The sequence below is a fragment of the Papio anubis genome, chromosome 4, assembly GCF_008728515.1.
Source record: "Papio anubis isolate 15944 chromosome 4, Panubis1.0, whole genome shotgun sequence".
Lineage (NCBI taxonomy): Eukaryota > Metazoa > Chordata > Mammalia > Primates > Cercopithecidae > Papio > Papio anubis.
The window spans coordinates 173,199,014-173,217,130 of NC_044979.1; the positions used below are offsets into that span (position 1 = coordinate 173,199,014).

The 18,117-nt window shown below is 44.6% G+C and overlaps 1 protein-coding gene across 1 annotated transcript in view; it reads right to left on the minus strand.

Annotated features, from left to right (window-relative positions):
- Positions 1-18,117, minus strand: part of KCNJ6 (potassium inwardly rectifying channel subfamily J member 6) — a 310,318-nt gene that overhangs the window by 91,329 nt on the left and 200,872 nt on the right. The window contains exon 3 of the mRNA XM_003895497.5: positions 14,850-15,770. Within this exon, the coding sequence (XP_003895546.1) occupies positions 14,850-15,770 (921 nt within the window). The remainder of the gene's footprint in view (positions 1-14,849; positions 15,771-18,117) is intronic.

Consider the following 18,117-nt stretch of genomic DNA (forward strand, 5'->3'; position numbering starts at 1 on the left):
CTTCCCACTCCTCCTCCATTACTGCAGGGGGAAGGGTTACTTACGGACAGACCATTCTTTATTGATATGGATACCTCACATTGATATTAATTAGAGACTTCTGGAAAGGGATCACCCTTCCCATGTTTTGATCTTCTGAGAGTTGGCTTGTTCCTCTGGCAGAGGGAAGGGGATTTGCCAGGGAAACCGGATAACATCAAAGGGATTCCCTGAGCACATAATTAGGTGGCATGAAAGTCTTGGGGCGTGGCTGCTCTTGGAGTCCAATCTCCTGGCCCTGGAGAGTCTCCACTAGACTAGACCCACTTTAAAAAGGAGCACAGGGACATTCCTAGTTGGCAGAGTTTCTTGTGTGATTTTGAGACTGAAATCTGGGGACAAGTTTGCTTTTTGGATGTCTGCTTTAAACTCTGTATTTATTTCAGATGGAGTTTATAAGATGCATGGTGAATATTGGGTGGGAAGGGAACCTATAGAATACTCTTAGTAAAATGTGTCTTTCATTTTTACATTAAATGACATGACAGCCTTCATAGGGAAGCCAGATGTTGCCCACAACTCCTGGGTAGAGCCCAGATTACATAGTGCCTGGTGGGAAGGAAACTCTTTAGAGGGTCTGAGACATATTTAGAAAGGCCACACCTTATTTTTAGAAAAGTCATTTATTTTTTTTCATCCTTTTTATTGAGCACTGAACATGTGCCAGATTGTGTTACTTTTTGGGAATAGAAAAGAAAAGGCATAATCTTTATCCTCCAAAGTCTGTTGAGGACATCCACATGTGGTCAGTCACCCATAAGACATCATGGAGATTTGCAGAAACTCAGCAGAAGCAGAGAGGGAGGACTTTTGAGAAAGATTCCATAGGCGTGGCATTTGCAGGGAGATTTGTGGGCAGGAGTTATTGGAAAGATAATGGAAAAGGGTATCCTAGGCAGAGACGGTGTCACAGCACATGTGCAGGCCAGGGTTGAAATAAACCATGGCATATTCAGGAATTTCTGCAGCTTATGGAGGTAGTGGGGCAAAGGACAGGACACCTGGAGAGGTGACACGTCTGTGACAGGCAAAGGTGGTTGGTCTCTATTCTCTAGCTCCTCAGAAGCTACTGAGAGTATCTGAGCTGGGGAGTGAGGGGATGAGGTTTTTATGTTACAAAGTTTATTCTGACAATGGTGAGGAAGGGAATTGCAAAAACGAGAGACTACATTTAGGGAGATCAGTATGGGAGCATGGTAATGGTCTAGCAGGAGGGTTTGGTGGCATGAACCAGGGCAGCAGCCAAGACCCTGAGAGGAAAGGATGTTTGGGTACTAGAGACAGGTACAAGATGGAATGGACAAGCTTAGCCAGGGACGCCTCATATGGTTGTGCAGGGTGTACACTGCACAGCTCACCACATCTAAGGGGTACAGCTATATAGCGCTATTACACAGATTTCCCAGCAGATGGCAGTAGAGTGTCTTGAGGAGGGATGCCTTTTGCTCATTTGCATAAGGGAGCCTGTGGTCTGGCAGCAGCCCCATGGGAATAGCTGGGTTGTGGAGCACGTGGGAGGGAAGAGCACAAGACGACCATCAGGTTTCTGACCTGGGGACCTGGGAGACAAAGTTCCTTTCATCAAGATGTGTAATGCATGACAGGGAGCAAATCAGAGTTTAGGACACATTATATTTTAGGGACTTGAGAGCCACCCCGATGGAGACGCCCAGGAGGACACAGCTGTCTGGGTCTGTGGCTTAGCAGAGAGGCATGGGGCTGTGCCTGTGGGAACTATCTCTATACGGATGGAGTTGGTGCCCAGAGGCAGGAAGAGATTGCCTGGGAAAATGTGCAGAAGGGAAGCACTGAGGGCGCAGGACAGAGCCCTGGGGAAACCACTGAGGTTGTAAATTGCAGGTAGAGGAAGGGAACCTTGAAGGAGACAGGGAGGAGGCGGCTGGAACTGGTTGCCTGGAGTTATTCCCATTGCCAGAAGGTAGAGGCTTCAGGTTTGACCAAGACCAGGTTAACTTTTTTTTATGTGTGGCAATTTGAAGTGACTCAAGACTTTTTTTCTATGTGCTTAAGAGACCAGTCTGGTTTGTGACCACGTAGGAGATTTCACTCATTTATTTTCTATTCATTCTCTCTGTACCTATGTATTTATCCAGGGCCTACTACGGTCCAGGAAGTGCTCTGGGTACTGAGAGGATAGCAATGAGCAAGACAAGGCATTGCTCTCACGGAGCTTACATTCAAATTGGTAATAATTAAATTAATGAGATAATGTCAGCTGGCCATGAGTGCCACACAACGTGGTAGGATGCACAGTGGTCAGAGAGCTAGTTTCTCTTGGGTGATCAGAGAAGACCTCCCTGAGCAAGATTTCTGTGCTCAGGATCGGAAACCCGTGTGGCTGCAACATGTCAAGTGGGTAAGAGGAGGTTGGAGGTGAGAGGAGAAAAGCAGGCAGGAGCCAGGCCAGGGGGATCTTATAGGCCATGGAGTTTTCCAAGTGCAGTGAAAATCCACTGGAGGGTTTCAAGCAAGTGAGGTGATTTGCTCTGATTTCTGTCTCATTAAGGGTGCTCTGGGCCGGGCATTGTGGCTCATGTCTGTGATCCCAGCACTTTGGGAGGCCGAGGTGGGTGGATCACTTGAGGTCAGGAGTTCAAGACCAGCCTGTCCAACATGGTGAAACCCCGTCTCTACTAAAAATACAAAAATTAGCTGGGCGTGGTGGTGGGCGCCTGTAATCCCAGCTACTTGGGAGGCTGAGGCAGGAGAATCACTTGAATCTGGGAGGCGGAGGTTGCAGTGAGCCGAGATTATGCCACTGCACTCCAGCCTGGACGACAGAATGAGACTTTGTCTCAAAAAAAAAAAAAAAAAAAAAAAAAAAAAGTGCTCTGGCTGTTCTGTGCCAAGTGAAGTTTGGCAGCGTGGTCATTAGCAGATAGACAAGTTGAACATCACTGCCTCCACATTATGACAACTTAATCTGGGATGGTGGCCGTAGAGACAGACATATTTTGGAAATAATACCCATAGGACTTCCATGGTAAGGGACTGAGATGAATCTCTGATGACACTGTAGGTTTTGACTTGAGTCACTGTATAGCTCATAATAACATTTATGGCTTTGAGGAAGATGAAGAGCGGAACAGACTGTAGAGGACTTGGGAAATCTCTAGCTTCTGCTTTGGCCACACTGGTTGTACAAGCTTGTTAGGCCAAGTATGCCTTTAAATCTTTGAGTGCAGAGCTCAGGGGAGAGGTTAGTATTGAAGACAGAAATTTGGTGTCACATAGAAAAAGATGGTAATTAAAGCCAAGGGCTGAAGTCGCTGAGAAGGAAAGTGGGGGATAGGACTGTGGTTGGAATAGGCTCTGAGGCATTTTGGGAAGAGGAGAATAGCTTGCAGAGGAGAATGGAAAGGCATCTTATTGAGGTAGGAGGGAGAGCAGTAGGGGAGTCATGAGTGCCAGGGAAGAAAGTGCTGGAGAGGGAGGCTGTGGTCAAGTGCACCAATGATGTGGACAGGCCAGGGAACACAGGAACAGTGGAGTGGTCTTTGGATCTGGTAGGATGGATGTTGCTGGTGAGTCTCGGTGGTGTGGTGGGAAGGGAAGCCTGTTTGAGATGGGAAGTAAGAAAGTGTGAAGGAGAGGATAGGTGATTCTTTCTAGAAGTCCTGAGGGAAAGAGAGCTGAGAAATGGGATAGTACTAGAAAGGGACATGGCGCCAAAAGAAGTATAGTTTTGTTTTTCTTTGTTTGTTCTTTGGGGTGGTGAATATCAAGGAATGTTTTGATGTTGATGGAAATAAAACTATTAGGAAAAATTGGTGATGGAGGAAAGAAAGAGGATGGTTATAGTCCAAAGTCTTTAAGTAAGCTGAGGAGATGGGATGCGGAGATGGTCCTTGATGGAACAGGGCTCCACAGCAACAGGGGGGAAGAAAGAGGGAGAGGCCCAGGTGTGTGCAGAAATGGTCATGAGAAGATGCCGGTGTTCAGTCTGATTGCTTCTATTTTCTCAACTAAGCATGAGACCAGGTTGCTATCTAAGGGGGAGGTGGTGTTGAAAGACTGAAGAGAGGGAAGAAAGTGGAAATCATGAGTTTGGTGGGTTGGACGATAAAAAGACTAAACATTTAAATTAAATTCATATTACATCTGTGGATTTTGTTTCATCATCATAAGAGACCCTAGGGTGGGACATGTGACAGGTACCCCTGAAGGCAAGTGCACAAAACAGCTAACACCCTCCATGCCCCCTCTCCACTGGGCCACCACCTTCCTGGGTCATGGGTGCTCACTCTTCATGAGATGCTCCTTGTACCTGGTCGAGTATGTGTCAGACTGCACTCAAGGACAGAAACGCCACTGTGCCATTCTACCTTTCAATGTGGCAGTGGAGGACACCTTGCCTGGCTGGCATGGGAACTCAAAGTGCTCACACTGAGCCTCTTCAATGTCAGGGATGAGAAATCCAGCCACAGATGAGGCTTTTGCTAATTCATCCACCAAACCCAGGATGTGACTCCATGCAGCTGTATTGGAACCCAGCCCCGCCCTGCTCTGCTGCGCCTGGTTTGTGGGTGGCCCCTCAAGTTGCCTTCCCTCTCATTGGTAATCATGACCCATCTGTTGTTGGCTTAACAGATATGACCCTTCTCTTCCCCTAGCCTTGAGGGTATGGGGTGACACAGGGTCTGCAGGCCAGGCTGAACATGCTGAGGTCCCTTTGGGGGAACAAAAAGAAATTCTGCTGGAGGGACCAGGAAAATGCTTGGAAATCTCTCTTGACCCATCCGTGTCGGACCTCATGAATCCTTAACATCATCTAGGGGGATCATGAACCAGCAGCATTTTTGTTCCCCTGAGGTTGTACACCTTTTCCAACTTTGAGGAAACAAAGTACATATTACTGAGTATGTTAAGCAAACAAAGCCCTGCTTTTTATCACTACTTTAGCTTTCCAAGTTGTATGAAACATACTTAATTTTGGGCCAATGTGAATGGAGCCTTAATCTATTTTAGACTCAGTCTCTACAGTCTAGCCATCTCAGCAATCCCCTATTGTACATTCTCCTCTAATCCCATTACTCATCAAGCCCTCCATTATCCGTCTGCTTTCACAGATTTCTATTAATATTTACACTATATAAAACATGCTTGAGGAAATGTAAAAGGAAATGTATTTACTTAGCAGATGGATAATTAAAATCTTCCTAGGATGGCCTCAGTATGAGTCGTCGTCGTCGTCATCATCATCATCATCATCATCATCTTCTCCAAAAAGGGTCTTGTTGAATCTTTTACAGTGGAATGGAAACCCCAGCCGAGCTTAATTAGGCTGATCAAAGCCTATATCTTTTTATTATAGTGCTTTCTGGCAGGGAATTCAGAGTCAAAATTGATTTTTGCCTTTCAGTGTTAAACTTTTTTTTTTTTTTTCCTCCCCTAAGGGTTTGTCAGCTGGCCGGTTGGTTGCACTTTGGGTTATACTTGGCATGGCACCAGGGCATTTTGGATGGGGTTCACCCAGAGCTTCAACTGGCACAGTCACCTGATAACACTGAATTGGGTAGAACTGGAGGGTGGGAGCCTCTAGGCTGCCCTTTCAGGGGACTCAATGCCAACTGTTATGCAAGACTGGATCATCCCTGCCTGCTTCCCGCAGTCAGGCAAGGGGAGCCCGGTGGAGAAGCCATGGCCTGTAATCAAGAAATTATATATCATTGAGTCATAGTTATCGGTGCATTAATGAACTCTAATCAATAACCACTACCTTGGAGCCCCTCAGACATGCCATAGGATTTGTGTAGGCTCCTCTAGAGGGGCACTGGAGCAGATATACTGGGGAGGGGGCAGCCCTGAGACTGCATCCTGGCTTTATCACTTCACCAGCTGGGTGACCTTGGCCAAGTTACTGTCTTCCCAACCCCCACCCAAGAGCCAACTTCCTCATTTGTTAAATAAGAGTGGTACCCACATTTCAGAATTGCTTTGAAGATTTAAAATAATCCATGCAAAACATCTAATAAGGTAATTGGCATCCATTAGGCATGAAATGAATGATAGCTATGAGAACAGTATGATTCACAGAATCATAGTGCCACTCTCTTGATTGATTGAGCACCTACTACATGTTGGGCTCCACAATGAAGGATGTGCATGATTATCTCGTGGAATCTTTTTGTAGGTACAAGAATCATTCCCATTTTTCAGAATGGGGAAAAAAATTTTTGTGAAGGTAAGGAATGTGATATGCTCAATCACAAGGTTAGTCAAGAGTAGAGACAGAATTTGAATTCAGTCTGTCTGATGTCAGTCTTCACCAGTGAAGAAAGAATTTAAAACCTGGAGGAGAAGTTCTGCAAAGTAGCCAGCTACAGATTCATTTCCTGGCAAGTCTAGAATGCTTGGCAGTATACAATGGCCAACTTGTCAAATGTTAATGTGACATTTTATGTCAGGCAAGATAGGCTAGATTTTACCTTGATGACAACCCTAATTTCAGTGGTTTAACCCAACATAAGGTTATTTCTCAGTCATGCTGTATATCACATGGGACTTGGCTTGGGTCCACTCTTCAAAGCCAGTCAAAGGTCAGGAGGACAGAAGCTTCTCTGTGACATGTGCTTCCACGAGAGCCTTAGAAGTGGGAAGGGAACACACTTTGGCTTGTAAAGTTTCCACCAGAGGGATACTTACCTCTTAATGTTTCTATTGATGGGACCACTGGTTGCATAGCCCTGTTCAACAAGAATAGGGAAATGCAATCTAATATGAGTCTGAAAGGATGAAAGCTGGGAATTTTTGGTGAGCACATAAATGACTACCACACATTTCAAAACCTAACTCACAAAAAATTTTCAACTCAGCTTACTGGTTTTCAAAACCATGAGGTGATCTGTGGTAGACTGAAATTGTTGCCCTCAATGATTTATTCCAAGCTCCTGTGAAAAAATTATATTTCCCCATTTTATTGACATCAGGCACTGCCATATGACTTGCTATGACTAATAAATTGTGAGCAGAAGTGAGTGTTTGGCCATGTCTCTTGTTTTTCCCTGACATAAGAACAGTGTGTCTTATGTAGGGGCTGCTCCTTCAGTCTGCATCTTGGAGAAAACAGGCTGTAAACACAGCTGCTGCCACCATGTAGTGTGAATGAGAAATAAACCGCTGTTTTCAGCCTTTGGGGTTGTTTGTTACAGCAGCATAACTTAGCCAAAGCAGACTGATGCAGTATCTATCATTCTTTCTATGTAAACAGAGAATAATGAAACTGGCTACACAGAAACTCATATTTACTGTCTACTTTGTTGAAGTATAGCTGTACTTTAAAGCAGACGTATCTATAAGAACTAACCATGAAAGTAAATATTATTTGGTAGAGTTAACAGCACAGAAATGCATTTTCTAAATTGGAACATCAGCTGATACCTCAGAATTCTTATGAAAAATCTAGAAGAGGAAATGGGAATATAGAAATCATATTGTTTTCAAATGTAAACAATTAGTCTTGTTCTCACTGAACAGTTGCCTCAGAAGACCTGGGAGTAATCTACATTCATGTCCACTTTTGGCAGAAATTGGAATGATGAGATGTTACTATCTATAGGAATGCAAAGTCCTTTCTGACTGAGTCCAGTGATTCTCATTAATTCAGATCCCATTGATTTGTCATTCATGGCAGGTAGCCGGGGCAGAGGCCAGGCTGGCTTTTACCCTTGCATTGTGCTTGCGCACTGTGTGGCTTGGTGCTCACAGGTTAACACTCGCTGCTTTGACTTTTCAGAGTGGTTTTAGAGGGGAGTCATTTGTCATTCTATCACGGCACTAACTGCAAGGTCCCTGGGGACAATGAAGGTGCTCGCTGGGACTGGGCCTCCTGACTGCCTGTTCTCCTGTCCCTGCAAAGCTTTACTCTTGTTTTTTGCCTGTGTGGTCTACAGAGGGAGAAATGATCTGCTCTAATGGAATTCAGGGGGTTGGAAGGTTACCCGTGAGTAGGTACCATTATTGTTCCCATTTTAGAGTTGAAGAAATGGAGACAGAGGTTACGTAAGGCAGGGAAGGGAGCAACTGCAGCTTGAACCCAGGAAGGCCTGATGTTGTAAATGACACAAAGGGGTACAGATGAGCTGAGCTATAGCTGAGAGAGGTTAATTTGGAAAAAGCAGCTTACCAAGTAATTAATATAACAAACGAGGTTATAAGTGGGTGAGTGTGCCACTGTGGAGCAAGGGCATGATTGACTGGAGAAGCGGCACCTCAGGCTGCTTAGTTGTTTAGTGTGTGTGTGTATATGTGTATTTGTGCATGTATGTGTATACACGTGTATATGTATGTGTGCACATGTGTGTGCATGTGTGTGCATGTGTGTCTGTACTTGTGTGCATGTGTATGCATGTGTGTGTGCACGTGTGTGCTGTGTGTGCATGTGTATGCACATGTGTGTGTGTATGAGTGTGTGTGGGAGTATCTGTGTGCGTGTGAATAATTTACATAGCTTTCCTCAGTGATCCTCTTCCGTGTACATGTAGAAATGTGTGTGAGTAAAACATGCTATGTGCTGTGCAACCTGCTGTCCGCACTTGTATTGCCTGAATACCCTAGGAAATAATAAAACTCTATTTGTTTAAGGATATGCCAATTAGAGGCTCCACACGATTTGACATTCATCTCCTAATTTGGATGATGCTGTTCCTTTGCAAGATGAGTATTGACTTTAGAGTTTGGGTCTAAGCTAAATTTAGATGCTAGTCCAATTTTGTCCAATGCTTTGAATTCCACATTGTATATATTGGGAGATCATCACTCATTTCTATTGAGCATCTAATTTAGTGGCTTCTCATGGCCCATTTGGAGAAGGAAGAACAATGTGTGTATTTCTGTGTACATGTGTGTATTCACGCATGCATGTGTGTGTGCACATGTGTGTGCAATCACAGTAATATATGGTGACCTTGACTCCTTGTCTTCTAAAGTATGGGAAATGTTTAGTGGAGTTATAATGCTAGGTTTCTTACGGTAGCCTGCCTTTTGGAAGGAGTGGTAGAAAAGTTAAGACTCTATGTGTGCACCGGAGCATCCAAAATCTGATTGTGAAGACATTTGGTGAACCAGAACACAGTGTCCCCAAGCTGTGGAGGATTACAGAGAGTTTACCATATTTGGGGAGCAGTTGTCACCAGTTTTTGCCCAGCCAGCCAATGATTCTACTGGGATATATTATATTGAGATAGACATTTTGGAAGGAAGCCCTGAATAAATGAGTTACACTTAATGCTCAAAAAGAAAGGAGAGCTGGATTTCTTGATTTATGGGTGGCAGATTTTGACCTAGGAAAAATATATTCATATGTCTTTAAATTGAAAAAATCACTCCTTACAGAGATTTTCCAGGAAGATGGCTCTATGAAGAGTTTCACCCACGTTCCTAGCATTTCAGAGCTCACCAATGAACTCTTTTCCCAGGCCGGGTGGTTGGGGTTATAACTCTCAAGAGAAAAATGGTCAAATTGGAGATAATGGCTTGGCAATGGAGGGATCAGCAGTCAATTATCAAAAGGAGAAAAATGAGATTTGAAAAATTTAGCGGCTGTGAAATATCATTACTAGAAACAGTTTAAGAGCATGGTGATGCTTACCCTCAGCAGTCTTATCTTTTCAAAGGCTGCAATCTCATATTCTCCCCTGCTAGAGTAGATTGGCATTTTGATTACAGTAAAGAAAAATGTGCTTGGAAATCAGACCTGACAGAACATCATGTTCTTCCAGGGGTATTTTTGTAGACAATGCTTATTTAATTTTGATTTCAGAATTGTTTTGTGGTATATCTCATTCTGATATATGGTTGTTTAAAATTCATGTCAATGTCTATGTAATTTAAAAATGAATTGATGACATTTAGAAACAGAAGAACCTTAAAGGAAAAGAAGAACTAATGGTGAGAGAAAAGAAAAGAGGGCACATTGATATTAGTCATCTGCATATGAAATATCAGTTGTCGACCGGGTGCAGTAGCTCACGCCTGTAATCCCAGCATTTTGGGAGGCCGAGGTGGGAGAATCACCTGAGGTGGGGAGTTCCAGACTAGCCTGACCAACATGGAGAAACCCCGTCTCTACTAAAAATACAAAATTAGCCGGGTGTGGTGGCACATGCCTGTAATCCCAGCTACTCGGGAGGCTGAGGCAGGAGAATCGCTTGAACCCGGGAGGCAGAGGTTGCAGTGAGCTGAGATTGTGCCACTGCACTCCAGCCTGGGCAACAAGAGCGAAACCCCATCTGGAAAAAAAAAAAAAAGAAATATCTGTTGTCTTTTCTGGGTGCATTTCTCTGCCGAATCATGAATCAGCAGCACTCATGGTGCAAAGGGCACTGAACATGGAGTTCTTGGCAACACCATCAATGGTTGTGGCTTTCAAGGTCCTGCTCTGCTGGTGGCTATTTGACCTTAGCCAAGTCACGGGTCTTGTTGGGGTTCCATTTCTTCATCTGTAAAATGGGCAAAGATTTCCTCCAACTCAAAAATTTTATGATCTGTGATGTGATTTATATGACTAAATTCTCTGCCTGGGAATAACTATACTAGCGACAGAACTGAGCTTTTCTATGGTGAAGGATGGCTTGCCTTCACCTATTTCCAGTGAACCCTGGCTGTCCTCCTTGGTAACTCCCAGATGGTGACTTCCGATTAATCAGCCCTGCCTCCTTGTCTATAAAGTGCTCTCTGGTGTGTTTCATCCTCCACTTTCCCCAGTATTCTATGTAGTATTTACATCTTTCAGAAGTTAACTTCTTTAAGAAAAACTTATCAGAAAAAAAAAAAAAGAAGAACTCACAGATGATAGAGGCTTACAAGATATCTCAACCAATCACCGTGTGTTAACCTTATTTGGATCCTGATTCGAACAAGTTGATTGTAAATAAAATTTGTGACATGTACGAGACAATTGGAAGTTTGAACATTCGGTAGATGTTGGATCTTAATTTATTGGTCATTATTTTAGGTGTCATAATGGTATGAGAGCTACATTTTTAAAAGAGTCTTTGTCTTTTAGGGCCACATACTGAAATATTTGCAGATGATGTGATTCTGGTGGGCGCCAGTGAGCGGGGATACAGAGGAAGCACGTTTGACCCGAATTGATAATCACTGGAGCAGAAGGACGGGGACACGGGGGGGTGAGTGATACTACTGGGTCTGTTTTTGTGTAAGTCTGATAGGTTCCATCAAAAGAAGTGTAAAATAACCAAAAGGCTTAGCGGGGACTCATCCTTGCGGGCACGTTTGCCGAGGTGTAGGCAAATGCTGCCTCCCGCAGTTGCATAATCGCTGGGGGTAAATGTGGAAGTTCGTCAATCAGCAAGGCCGTAGTGGGGGCTGACTGGCAGCAAGCCCAGCGCTGCGTGGCTGTCATCTTGCCTCGAGGCCCATTTGCCCTCTATAAATAACCGTCTATATGAATGCTTTACTATTTTAACACACATGGGCCACAGCTGCTGAGCACGTTTGTTTACGTAGCTATGAAACCTTCTGTAAACACCACTATCTCAAAATCGCCCATGTGTCAGGAACATAAACGGCCCCCTTTAAAAATATATCTGCAGATGAGACACGGCCAACTCCTGGATGTCTGAGTGGCTGGTGTCAGAATTTTCCAGGGTTTGATTCATTTTCAAAAATAGAACCACATGACTGGAAGGTTCTTAAAGGTCACCTGGCATGTCCCTCTGACTTGAGGCGGGACCGGGCCAAAGCCATTCCTAAGGGATGCGGGGCTGTTCTGCGTGGGTGTGGGGCCATCTTTTGTGCAGTCCCTTTGAGGCCATGAAAGGGGGGCTCACTTCCAGCCTTCAAGGAGCCCACTTTCATTTTCTAAAAATGGAACCTGACCCTGCAATGCGGCTGGCGTTGGAAGGCAGTGCATCCACAGAGCACCACTCGCCTGCACCGGGCCTGAGCTCCCAGCAGACGGAAGGACCCAGGTGGCCTCCTGCGGGATAACTCGGGTCTCCGGAAAACACCACGTTAGGATCATCCTGTGCCCAGGATGCCTGCTTCCTATCAGGGAAGAGGGCACCGTGTGAAGGTGGCCACGTGGGCCTCCCCCGCTCCCTGGAAGAGGCCTGCTCATGGAGACCACTGAGCACAGCAGGTTAAGGTCAACTGCGACATTTTTGAAAGCAGTGATGAGCGCAGGGGAAGCTGTTTTGTGTTAGCTTGCTATTATCACGGCTCCTGATTTCCAGTCCAGCACTACGATGAATAATTAGATCCCTGTGAATTTGTTTTCCTCGAGTGTGCATTTGGTCCACTTTTTTTTTTTTTTCCTGTGGTTTTGAGAGATTGAAGCATTTTTCTCCCCTAAGGGCCTGTTTAATGCCCATAAATCCTAATTGAGCTTTTCATTCACAAACAGTATCCTGCTGAAACGTAAGAGATCAGCTGTACTAGGGGTACTGAGTTGTACGATTCCTCTGAGGAAAAGACCAAGACACATTCAGTTTCCAGACACCTCTAGAACTTTCTAGAACCGCCAGCCCCCCAAGTCTAGGAAGTAGAAAACTATTTTTTAAAAGAAAATGAGTAGGATTTGCCTTTTTCCAGGGAGTGGGGTGAACATTTGGATTGGTTTTGCTGGTAATTACTCAGATTTCTCTTGAAAGCTGTGGAAAGGCCATAAGGTGCTCAGAGGCAAGTATCACTGTTAATTACCAAGAAAACCATGTTCCTCCCTTTGGAAAGGCTCACTTATTACCAGCTGTCATCAGAAAGACAGGGCCTGCCCCAGGGAGAATTCCGACTCAGGGATATCACAAAGATAATTTGCGTATTCCAGATTCATTTATTTTACAGAGATTGGGCTTTGGTTTGAGGGAACACAAAGCTTAACTCCCACAATTTAAAGCTCAGATTAGCATCAGTAACCACAGGGTACATCTCCAGTGGTTTTTGCTTCTTGAGCTTGGAGACACTGCCCTCTCTCACGTCCTCTTGGGGGAATTTATGGTGAAAAGCGAAAAGAAAAACTGCATCCTGAGTGGTCAGTAGATAGTGTCAGAGGCTGTAGCTCTGTGGCCGCTAGGGGGATCCAGAGTCCCTGTGCTTGGCTGAGGTTGGGGAAGTTTCTGGTCTGTAGGAAAGTGACAGCTCCCTGTTTGAATTATTTCTCCTCCCTCCTCCCCAGGCTCCCCTCTTCCTCTCTCTCTCTCTTCCCTTTCTCTTCCCTCCCTCCTCCCCAGCCTCCCCTCCTCCTCTCTCCTCCCCTTCTCCTCTCTCCTCCCCTTCTCTTCCTCTCCTTTCTCCCCGCCCTGCCTTCCATTCTCCTCCCTCCTCTCTCCTTCCCTCCTCCTTCATTCCCTCCTCTCTCCTTCCCTCCTCCCCTTTTCCTCCTCCCCTGCCCTCCCTTCTACTTCTCCCTTCTATCTCCCTTCCTCCTCCCCTCCCCTCCACCTAACTATTGCCTCACAAATCCACCCCCAAATCAGCCTCAAAGTACAGCTCCTGTTAACACCTGGAGCACTTATGTCTTATTTCGCAACAGTGACTTTTGTTATTCTTTAAAGTTACTTTCCCATTAGGTTCCTGCGCCTTTTGTTCCATGAAAAGGCGACCGCTCCCACCATTGAGCTCCATGCAAAGCCCTCTACTCATGTTTTCACTGTTTGCTGCATTTAAAAACCCTATAGCAAAAGTTTCACACCACCACCGTAAGAGAAATTTGTTAGAGGTTGTGACCTTGCCTGTTGGGTACAGGGAGGTAGAAACATGGGACCAGTGACTTTTCCCTAAAAGGGATCACAGGATTAAGTTACTTGTCACAGGTTGATGAAGAACCTGGGGCCAGCCTGCTGGTCATGCAATTTCAGACAATATAAACCACCCGAATCTCAAGCTGAAGACTTAAAAGCACAAAAGGGCTGATGGTATCAGGAAAAAGGACCCCAAAGACACCATTACTACCTCAAAGAACAATAAAGGCCTTAATGAATTAGGGTTCTGGTTTATACTTTCCCTGTGAGGCACTATGGTTATCTTGAGTCATAGCTGATGGCTCTGTTTCGGGGGATGTTACATACAAACATGGGCAGAACCTGCTTTGCTGTTGGGATGTGTAATGTGCAAATTTCAGATATGAGCGAAGACGTCAGTAAAAACAGACCATTTTCTCTATTTCCTGAACAGATCATCTTCCCTAAAACATCCCAGTGATAAGCCATTAACAAGAGGGCCGGCGGGATTAAGATGAATGGATCTTCAACTTTTTTCTTTTCTGCTAGAGTTATTTACTTGTCTGCAACTTTATACTTACTGGGGGCTCGGCAGGTCAAGTGTGGAGAGATACTAGGCACTCACTTCATACAAAAGAGAAACCAATGCTAGAGGCCTTATAAATGACTCTCAAAGAATGGGTGAAATTGCATTTTTATTAAAGCAGTTTGTCAGGCTTCCTTTGAAAGACTTAACTTCTTCCTCCTAACTTGGTAATAAATAACCTCAAGTATTTAAATTAGCAATGTTTTAAGGCCATTTAAAACGTGCTTTAGAGACAGATCAGATTTTAACTTAGGTAAATATTTGGAGACTTAAAATATGTTACATGGTGATTTTTCATTGTTCATTAATTTATTTTCCAAAGGGCTTTTAAAAACTAAATGGTTAGGCTTCTTGGCGGATATACTTCAGGTGAGACATGTAGGCATACTATGTCATGAAGCAAGGGGATGTTGTCAATATTGCATGAGGTTTAGTATTCTAGATCTTGTAATAGATAAGAACATCAGGTCCAGTTTAAAATGAGCATCTATCCCACAGCCATCCCAGGATAGAACACATCTTACCTGTGGCTTCCACCATTCCTTCTAGGATGACCACAATTTCCAGTTCCTCTTTGGGCAGCTGGGCTTTGGAGATCTCCCAGAAAGGACTCTGTTGATTAATTTCATGGCTAATGATCAGCGGTGACACCAGAAACAGACGGTCATCCCCCGTGTAATACCCTACGTTGATATCCGTCTGATTCAACGGGATGAACTCCCCCTCCGAGGTCTGTTTGGATTTGATCAACTTGGCTCTGATGGAAGCCTCCACAATGTGGGAATTCCTAAGGTCCCCTACCCGGAACATCAGGCACAGTTTCCCATCCCGCATGGAGATCACTGCATGGGTGGAAAAGACCAGGGTCTCTGCCCTCTTCTTGGGTTGAGAGATTTTTACAAACATGCATCCCACCATGAATGCATTGACAATGGACCCCAACACAGATTGGATTAAGAGGAGAATAATTCCCTCTGGGCATTTATCCGTGATGACCCGGTAGCCATAACCAATGGTGGTTTCTGTCTCTATTGAGAATAAAAAAGCAGAGACGAACCCGTTGAGGTTGGTAACACAAGGAGTCCAGGAGGGGTCCTCTATGTGGTCCATATCTCCCCGGATGTACGCGATCAACCACCAGATCATTCCAAAAAAGAGCCAGGTCACTGTGTAAACCATGACGAAAATCAACAGGTTGAATCTCCACTTCAGGTCTACTAAGGTGGTGAAGATATCGGTCAGGTAGCGATAGGTCTCCCTCACGTTGCCATGATGAACGTTGCATTTTCCATCTTTCCTCACGTACCTCTGGATTTTCCTTTTGGTCCGGTCTCGGCTGATGTGTCTCGGCAGGTCATCCCTGGCCTGCTTAGGCAACTTTGGCTGGTGAATGGCCACTGGGCTCTCGACATCCTGATCCATGGAGTCGCCCTCCAGGACGTTAGCTGGTGGTTTGGAGAAAAGAAAAGAAACACTGAATGAAAGGCTGGCTCTTTGAGGACAATGGAACGGCACACTTTGTATGGGCTGGTGAAACCAAATACCATTTGTGTAGCTATAAACAAAGTAGACAAAGCCATTTTTATTCCACACCATCTGGATAGGCCTCTAGTTGACTTGGACTTCTGTGCTCTTCGATCTAGTTTGTGTAAGTACTTCACCATCCTGCCCACCAGGATGGAGCTTATTGCTGCAAAATTGTGTCCCTGCCAGCAGGTTCTACTGAGTCAGCTCTTACAGAGGGATGCCTCCCAACTCTGTCTGAGATGCTGTGGCATGGGAGAGACAGTAAGCTCAGAATGAAGGAGTCCTCTTTAGATTCAGTCTTAGCTCTACTACTTAGCAACTCTTAGTGGGCTCTTAGCCATGATATCTGTTATGGACTGTATTGTGTCCCTACCAAATCCATATAGGGCTTGAGCCCCAACCCCTAAGGTGACTGTATTTGGAGATAAGGCCTTTAAGGAGATAGTTAAAGGTTAAATGAGACTTAAGGTTTGGGCTCCAATCTAGTAGGACTGGTGTCCTTATGAGAAGGGGAAGAGATACCAGCAGTGCACACAGAGGAAAAGCCATATGAGACACAGGGAGAAGGTGGTCATCTGCAAGCCAAGGAGAGAGGGCTCCCAGAAACTAACCCTGCCAACACCTTGATCTTGGACTCCCGCCTCCAGAACAACGAGAAAATAAATGTCCGTTGTTTAAACCACCCAGTCTGTGATATTCTATTATGGCAGCCTGAACTGACTTACAACACACTATCCAAATTCATAAGCGTCAGTTTCCTCATTTACAAAATGACCATGATACCCACCTCAGTGTTATAAGGTTAAACAAAACCATGTATGTGTTCTGTGCCTGCATGTAACAGACTTGCAATCAATTTCTTTTTATAATAAATTTTTCCCTTGTCACTTTCCTTATGTTTAGGGCAAGCATCTTGAACAAGCTCTTTGAACTGTTGGCCAAATTTCAGGGTTTAGAAAACATTTCTGGTTTTTGTTGGTAAGTATGCATGCATTGTACTTTAATGGTTGATTCAATGCCAAGGTTAAAAAAAAAAAGGGTGGGGAAATGTTCTCTCTCTCTGTGCTTACAAATTTGATTTGGTTTCTGCCTCCTCTACCTTCAACATCTGTAATTTTAGCTTGTGGTTATTTTCCTTCTTTTTAAAAAGTTTTAAAATTACTATTTTAGAGATAGGGTCTCACTCTGTCACCCAGGCTGGAATGTAGTGGCACCATCATAGCTCAATGCAGTCTCGATCTCCTGGGTTCAAGTGATCCTCCCACCTCAGCCTCCTGAGTAGGCACAGGAGGCACAGGCTTATGCCACTATGCCTGGCCAATTATTTTTATTTTCATGGAGATGGGGGTCTCACTATATTGCTCAGGCTGGTCTTGAACTCCTGATCTCAAGTCATCCTTACGCTTTGGCCTCCCAAAACGCTGGAATTACAAGCATGAGGCACCATGTCTGGTTACATTCTTTCTTATGGCTTTCATGATTAACACATTGGTTCACTCATTAGTTAATAATGCATTAGGAAAGCTCTCCTAAAACTTGAGTGCAGGGGAATTTTGGAACTGATTCTGCTGTTTAAAAGCATATAATCCACTTATGAAATTATTTATTTGGCCAGAAATACTAAAGTCTTCCGAAAGTTTGGTAAGAAATTTCTTTCTCCAGACTTAAATTCTGTGTCATTTGACTCTGCCATGTGTTTCCTTTGTGGACATTCTGTTTTTATCTTGGTTAAAGGAGAAATGTCATCTGTCAACAAACCATCATTTATCTGAATGAGAACATAGCCAGAGATGGGATTTGAGTGCCACCAACCTAACTTATGAGTTAACTTTGCTCATGGATGATCAGTTGCCTTAAAAATCAGTCCCCTGGATCTGTTTTTATGTTTCAGCCTCAGGAAGAGACAGCATCTGTTCTGCAGAGCCTACTCTCCAGTCTGACAGATTTGACTTTCAGATGATCGCCCTCAATAATCCTTCATTGATAATAAGAAAAGTCCTTCATTTGTAAGAAAATTTGCTTTTTTCCCTTTCTTAGAACAAATACCAGGACAGATGTTGATGGGAGGGCTGAAGGTGGGGTGGGTGTGCGGATGGAGGGAGAGGCCATGTCCTGCTCACTGGAGGTGGGGTGGGTGTATGGATGGAGGCAGAGGTCATGTCCTTCTCACTGGAGGTGGGTTGGGATGTGTGGAGGGAGGCAGAGGCCATGTCCTGCTCACTGCCACTACCCCCTACATGGCAGGGTATTCTTGTCCTTGCATGG